General features: G+C 36.0%; 1 protein-coding gene across 1 annotated transcript in view; it reads right to left on the bottom strand.

Annotated features, from left to right (window-relative positions):
• Positions 1 to 867: 867 nt before the first annotated feature.
• The window catches only part of LOC132151790 (cystathionine gamma-lyase-like), a 7,523-nt gene continuing 491 nt past the window's right edge, over positions 868 to 7,899 (bottom strand). The window contains exons 2-12 of the mRNA XM_059560154.1: positions 6,652 to 6,733; positions 6,482 to 6,577; positions 6,271 to 6,380; positions 6,026 to 6,160; positions 5,722 to 5,779; positions 5,559 to 5,636; positions 4,436 to 4,588; positions 3,948 to 4,069; positions 3,815 to 3,867; positions 3,095 to 3,233; positions 868 to 1,203 (exon numbers count right to left, since the gene is read on the bottom strand). Coding sequence (XP_059416137.1) covers positions 1,189 to 1,203; positions 3,095 to 3,233; positions 3,815 to 3,867; positions 3,948 to 4,069; positions 4,436 to 4,588; positions 5,559 to 5,636; positions 5,722 to 5,779; positions 6,026 to 6,160; positions 6,271 to 6,380; positions 6,482 to 6,577; positions 6,652 to 6,733 — 1,041 coding nt within the window. The 3' untranslated portion in view covers positions 868 to 1,188. The remainder of the gene's footprint in view (positions 1,204 to 3,094; positions 3,234 to 3,814; positions 3,868 to 3,947; positions 4,070 to 4,435; positions 4,589 to 5,558; positions 5,637 to 5,721; positions 5,780 to 6,025; positions 6,161 to 6,270; positions 6,381 to 6,481; positions 6,578 to 6,651; positions 6,734 to 7,899) is intronic.

Here is a 7,899-nt window from a genome sequence, read left to right as displayed (position 1 = left end):
TCCTTTGAGTTAGTAAATAATGATGGTTGCTAACAAAAGTGCTTTTCACTTGATACAGAATGTCTTGTGGAAAGATGACAATAAATAGGTACTGTAATATAGTGACATACAAAAAGACATTGATATGCTTTCTGACAGTATACACCCTTACAAGCTTGAACTGACTTCCACGGAAATGTAATTTATCAGTAAACATCTGCATATAAAAAGGCTAAATGGGCTGTCAGGAATTGAAAAATATTTGACAACCTGATTAAACAAAATTGTATTCATTATTTCGTTTCTTGCAGCATGTCCTAAATATCTTACATTGCTCAGGAAATTAAAGAACAAAAAATAAGCTATGTCAGGACTAGAGAAGTGATTATCATGTCATGCCCGTCATAGAAATCAATTCAAGCCTGATAAATGCTGTGGAGAAATAATTACTTCTCTGTTCAAGCTGCCCTCGTAGCATTATTGGTGATGTTGTTAGATCAGCTCATTAGATGTGTCTTTTACTATTCATCTTCCCATTACATGTGTGATGCTTGTTGACTTCAAAGTGACTGGTTATGGTATACCACCATCAAAGACGCTCAGGAAGAAGACAAAACAGAGGCAGAGATTCCAAATGGCTTTTAATGGGTCTGGTAGCGCAGACAAAGATCAGATGCGATCCCTTAAGAATTGAAAATGCGCAAGCCTCTAACCAATATCTGGTATTTAAAATACAAACCGATCAATGAAGAGTGATTCAGAGCACTATGAGGTGACTAAGCATTTTCTTTGATGCAGAAAATAAAGACTGATTGTGTAAACTTGTGCTGTTTGTCTTTCTTGCCGAATTATCTTGAATCACAGTGCTTACAAACAAGTCTCAAGTCAAAAAATCTTGATTTGCTTGATATCGGATTTCCCTTGCAGTCCTGGCTTTTCCCTGTATTAAACGTTTTAATAGTGAAGCCCGTTTAGAACCCAGATACCTCATCAAACTGTAATTACAAAAAGTAGAAACAAAGCAGCAAATGTCCTGTTTTTAGAATATGGCAAATTAGTTTTTTGAGGATGTTTGTTCCCTGACAAATGCAATTCAAGTTTTCCAACATAACTGTCATATACTAGGTAAATCACAAATGTGCCTCAAAAGAGTGTCTTTGTCTCATCCAGATGTGGCACCACTGTTCTTGATTGAGCTTGATCAGCCTCTTACTTTTTTGGATGCTGTTAAAAAAAAAAACAACAACAACAGGTTGTTCAGCATTAGATCAATCAAATATTGAACAGAAAAAAAAACTTCTTGGGTTTTAATATAGTAAATTAATATTTGGTTGAATAAGATGTATATAGGTATACAATATAAATATGAAAAACACTATACACACATACTACCGTTTAAAAATTTGTGCTCAGTAAGTTTTGTTTTTGTTTTGGAAAGTTGTCTCACTGAGGATGCATTGGCCCAAAAAGTACAGTAAATTAATAATAGTGATATTTCATTCCATTAAAATCAACCTTTTTTCTATTTTAATGTTTTAAAATGTAATTTGTTCCTGTGGTGGCAAAAAAAAATAAAAGAATCAGCAGCCATTACTCCAGTTTTTAGTGTCACATGATCCTTCAGAAATCATTCTAATATGCTGATTTGGTGCTCAAGAACCCTTTATTATAATCAATGCTGAAAACAGTTATGCAGCTTAATATTTTAGTGGAATACATGATACATATTTTTAAGGATTCTTTGAAATAGAAAGTTCAAAAATCTTATGTAAAAATGGAAAAGCCCTTTCTGTCAGTTTTTATCAATTCAATGAATGCTGAATAAAAGTATTGGTTTGCGTGTTTTATACACTCTTACATATCATATCATATCAACCACCATAAGGTTTGTCCTCTAGTTCACTAGCTAGCGCTCCACAGTCTCTGGAACCACAGAGGAAGTAGCTTGAGGCTCACCACAGAGTGGTTCAATAAATGCGGTTAACATTAGCATATTCAGCCATTTTTTTTAAATGACAGCTCTTAACCTCACAAAAGTGCAGATAATTAACCTACAGTTTTCAGAAAGTATAAGGGAGACTGAAGATGTATAACTCTCAAAGGAAAACTGCGTGTCAGGACCTAATGGAATTTACCCCCTCAGAACGTATGTCATTAAATTAAAGCATGACGCAAATCACAAAAGCTCATATTGTAATGATCTCAGAGGGGTATTGGATATCAATTTGATACGAGTCATGATTTCATTTCCATTCTCTTCAGATGAGCAGAAAAGCATGACATATAATGGCATCAGATCTGGAACTAGGGCTGGCATTGAATTGCTGACAGAGGAAAAGGGCTCTCTCACCTCTGAGACATGAATACTAGACTTTCACAATAATGTGGTGCATGGTGTACCGATGTACAAATCTTAACTACGCTGCCGCACCTTTGCTTTCTATTAAGCATCTGCTCACACGTCTGTGATACCATGCTCAGACTCCAATAGAGCGAACAGGCTTCCCGAGAGACCGCACAGCCCACAATCCACTAGCTTTCTCCTCACAAACAGGTTTCTATGGGAATAATTCTCAGACTCTGCATGAGCCGATTTGTCTTTATTTCCTGGAACCTTATTTTGCAGTGCACTTAAGAGAGAGGGGAAAGGACCTGCGCTCTCCGAAACGGCTCGCTGAACTTTATGGCTAAAATGATCTCGGTGTTGTCACAAGCTTAAAAAAAAGCCATATTTCAGGGATTAAAATCTATTTAAATAAGGGATGCACCATTAAATGCTTGAAAGCACCTTTGGTCCTAGAATGAGGCTCTACAATTAGAAATGCACATGATTACGTATAATAACATCGGTGTCATATACACATAATGCACTGGCCATCTGTAGATCTACTTGGAGCTGGTGACATTTGTCTGGACGGTTATATTTACAAAATCCATGGAAATCAGGATATATTTGTTATGATTCTTTAATGAATAGAACGTTTAAAAGAACCTTATTAAGTAATATTTGAGCAAATGAATGCTTCCTTGCTGAATAAAAGTAAAAATATCACTGAATGTATGTGTTTGTATTTATTCATTTATTTTCAGATAAGATGTTTTCTGAAATACTCACTGCAGCAGCGAGGGCTTGGTCTAGATCTGCAATGATATCTTCCTCTTCCTCCAGACCCACAGACAAACGAACGAGCGTATCACTGATGCCCAACTCTTTCCTCTCATCCTCAGACACTGAAGCATGAGTCATACTCGCTCTGGAATACAAAACAAATCAAAAAACGCACCGTGGGAAATGGAGGTGGATGAAATGTTCCCCCAAAAAAGGGTTTTAATTGTTTTTGATTTGTTTTTAAAGATAAATCATGGTAACGATGGACAAAGTACAATATCAAGAATACTTGGCGAGAGATTCAGATGTTATTACTGTCATTTCAGTGAATTACTCGTGAACCATAAATCTGTCACAATGTTTCAGAAGCCGTCTGGTGATTAACCTTAACTTCGTTTTTATAGTGAAGGCTGTCTATTACAGCCTAAATAAATGTTCTATTAGTTCCTGCTAAATAATGTTCTACTATGAGGCAAACTGTTCAGAAAACAAAAAGGGTTTCTGTAATTTCTTTTCACAACAACATTAAAGCTCTCACGCCCCCTGGTGGCAATACAAAATAAGCCTCTCAGACTTCTAAAGATTTTTAGGGCTCACACATACATGCACACTTATTAAAACAACAAATGAAAAATAGTTTATTTTTTCCCTCTGTATGCTCTGGATATAAATCAGATTTTCCCTCAGAACAGTCTGGTTCTGGATAATAGTGTGCTCAGTACTTACGGGTGCTCTGCTAGACTCTCATAACCACCAAGACTTTCAGCAAGCGCAAACAACTGAAACACAAAACACAATATGGTTTCTACAAAAATGTAAGATGTAAAAGACTTTCAAACAATATGAAGCTTCAAAACACCTTTAGATTGCTGAGAAAAGTTAAGGCGTGCTCCAGTTTTCCTTTGATATAGAAAGTGATCATTCCAGGACAGCCTGTGCACTGTCTCTGTGTCAGCTCATGCTGAGGGTGGGATGGAAGACCTGAAGGAAGAGAGATGATCATGAGGCAATCAAGTCTGACTGGAATATTTCATTCATTTTGAACAACACAGTTCAAAGCTCTCCATAGCTGGTATTATATAAATGAAGCACCTCCTACACAAAAGTTTGGGATCAGGAAGGATTTTTCTTTTGAATAAATTCTTTAAACATTTTTTTTACTTTACTTTTATTCAACAAGGACACTTTAAAATTAATCAGAAGTGACAGTAAAGAAGTTACATAGAAAAAAACATTAATGAAATATTACTTTATAACCCTAAACTTGTTCGGTACTATTATAAATTCACAAAATCACACCAATACAGTTTTACTAATCACATTTTTAGATCATAATATCATAGACACCTGGGAAGATGACTCGGTCCACTCTTGGATCAGCCTCCAGAAACTGTGCCGTGGCCATTGCATTCTTAAAGTGCTGCTTCATTCTCAGGTGGAGAGTCTTCAGACCGCGATTGCACATATAACAGTCAAATGGAGAAGGCACAGCCCCAAGAGCTGACGTAAACGGAGGAAGAGAGATTAAATCAAAAGTTTTACTTCTGCTATGCAGTTGACTCATTTTGATTGTTACAGACAGGCACAAATCTGCAATGTGTTGCAATAAGAATCTAACAGAAAGCACAAGGTTTAATCGTCACATCAGGACTGCAACCATGTGACAGGTGGGAGGTATGGGATGAGGCTGATAAAGTTAGAACTTGCTCAAATTACACGACCAGTGATTCAACCATTTTTAAATCACAATAAAATAAAGGATATAGCAATAATATAAATGAAATCAAGAGGGACATAACTACATAACTGCTAGCAATGTGACTACATGTAATAACAAATAGGAAATAGTGCCAGCAGATATTATTATAGGATATTACTTTGACCTGAAGACAAGTAACTTTCTTTTCAAGTGAATGAAGTACATTTTTCTTGTCCCTTACAAAAGACTCCCAATAGTTTAGATAAAAGAACTTCATTCTTGCTAGAATTCCTTGATCACAAAGTATATAGGTATTTCACCTGGTGCCTTTCTTGGGCATGTTAAAACACATCTTCTGCATATTTATGTACTTTATAAACATTAAGCTGAACCTTTAACACTCTTAAGTGATAAGCTAATATGCCTATGATTCTTTGGCATTGTGATTATCTAAAAATAATAATAATAAAAGCTTATTGTACATCATCAATCAGGTTAAGCACATCATAAATTGATATTTCTTGTTAATATAATATTTATACACACACAAACATACATACATACATACACACACACATATCCATCTGTTCTCTATTGTTAAAGTCCAATAAATTGGCTTTATTTCAAAGGGTAAAGAAATAAATCAAACTGGTTGTGAAATACATCTTATATAATCTTGAGTCACAAAGTTATGCCATAAAGAGAGGAGCTGTTTGCAAACAATAAGGATGTTATCAGCCAGATTTTCCGTTTAGATCAGTAGAGCCTTACCATTCTGCAAAAACTTCAGTCGTTCATAGAGATCATCACGGTTGAGAGAAATCAGTCCCATCACAACATCACTGTGACCTGGAATTACATGGGTTATTTTAACTTTTATCAACAACCTTTCAGTTATTTAAAAAGCTAACCTGATTTTATGATTTGTTTTTACCATTCATGTATTTTGTTGCAGAGTACATGCAGATGTCTGCTCCAAGTGCAAGGGGGCGCTGTTCCAGGAGAAATATTGGGAAATATTCAAAATCAATCCCTGCTCTGGAGTTTTATGATACACGTCATCTGTACTCAATGTGCTTTTAACTTTGTTAGCTAACTTTTTAATTAGTAGCATAGTGTGAAACATTAGGGTGTTGCTCTATGGACATGGTAATGTTACTTTTTGATTTCACATTATATTTTTACATTAAATATCAGCAGCACTGGGTTATGTATTATAATAATGTCAATGTTCGTACCTGGAAGTAGGCTGACATGAAAGTGTTGTCCACAACAACAATTATGTCCTTGTTGTGCTCATGGACAATATCTGCACAGCCCTGGATGTCCACAACCTTCATCGTAGGGTTTGTGGGTGTTTCAATCCATACCAACTGTAGAAACCAGAACATTTAGTTAGAGTGGTTCTTCTCAAAGCTAATTAATCATGTGAGCAATTACCACTTTCCCACATTAATTTTCTAATGCTCTCTGCCAGATGTACCTTTGTATTTGGTCTTAGAGCTGCTTTTATCTCCTCTGTCTTTGAGAGGTCAGCAAAAGAGACATCAAAGCCAACTTCTGCAGCTATTTTTCTAAAATACCGGTTAGTTCCTGGTGGAAAAAACAAGACATAGTAAGACTCTCAGCTTTTCACACTCTTTTTGGATAAGGCCAACTATCATTTTATTTATTTTTTAGAAGCAGTAACTCACCCCCATAGACATCATTCATGCACAAAATTCCATCTCCAGCCTTAAAAAGATGTGTGATGGTTAAAGTTGCAGCCAATCCAGAGGCAAGAGCCAGACCTATTAGCAGACAGAGCTGTAAGTTTATGGCAATGTCATTTAACATAATACAAATGTGTTTGTGATGGACTCACAGTATTGTGCACCATCCAAAGCAGCAACTGCTCTCTCAAGACAGTTTCTCGTGGGATTTCCACTCCGGCTGTACTCAAAACCCTGGCAGATAAAATATTAGAACAAAATGTTATTCCTAGTTCTTTACATAAACTAGAATTGTGCAAATAAAATATGTGAATGAGAGACAAAAAAACCCACTTCAATATCCAAATCCATAGAAAAGTCTAAGTTTAAAACATTGTTGATTTGTGATGTAACTCCTTTACAAAGAGACACAGTTAACATGCAAGCATATGCTTTTACTTCAACCACCTGGCTGTTCTCATGACTCATGTTGTTAATGAATATTCAGTCTTTGCTGATGTAATCAGCACTCTTCTGAAAAGGTATCCTATATATTCTTATCCTTTGACTGGTTCCAGAGGGATTTTGGGTTGAGAGACCACTTTAAATCAGCAAAGACCAGCTTAAAATAGCAACAACAACAAAAAACTGTTGAAATTAAAATCATTTACTCACCCCTCACTTGTTCCAAACCTGTACGAGGAGTTTATTTTCACCCTTCACTTGTTCCAAAGCTGTATGAGTTGTTTCTTTCTTCTGTTGACCACAAAGGATGATATTTTGAAAAATATTTACCATTAACTTCCATAGTAGGAAAAAAAAATACTATGGAGCCCATCAACTGTTCGGAATCCAACATTTTTCAAAACATCATCTTTTGTGTTCAGCAGAAAGAAAGAAACTCATACAGGTTTGGAACATGTTCGGGATGAGTAAATGATGACAGAATTCATTCTGGAAGTGAACTAATCCTAAAGTGAGGTTACACACTTCTGATCAGCAGGGCATTGGAGCGTAATAATCAAGTACGCTACTTGACGGTTGACCCTCAACCTGTGGTGTTGTCTTAAATGTCAAGTAATTTTAATTCAGTAGCAGAAATACATAAACAGGCCTGGCTTGAAGTTGAAATCTTCCAACAAAGGCGGACAGGTTTTACAAAAAAACACTTAACGTTTAGCCATCCTAAATAGTTAGCGAGTCAGTCTGGAGATTCTGGACAGGCTGAAAAGTGCCCAAAGCCTCTTTAAAACCAACCAGCAAACTAACTTCGTAACGTTAGACTATTAAAAACCAGTAAGCTAGTTTAGGCAGATTTTTCAGCAAGATATGGCATGCTTCGTGCTTAGTCACCGTGAGATGCACCTATACAGATTTAACTCTCAAGTCTTTCATGTAGTTACGATTGGTTTATTAATTGA

This window comes from Carassius carassius, chromosome 10 (assembly GCF_963082965.1).
Source record: "Carassius carassius chromosome 10, fCarCar2.1, whole genome shotgun sequence".
In the NCBI taxonomy this organism is placed as follows: Eukaryota; Metazoa; Chordata; class Actinopteri; order Cypriniformes; family Cyprinidae; genus Carassius; species Carassius carassius.
The sequence above is the reverse complement of the archived record's forward strand: the minus strand, read 5'-3'. Positions and strand labels throughout refer to the sequence as shown.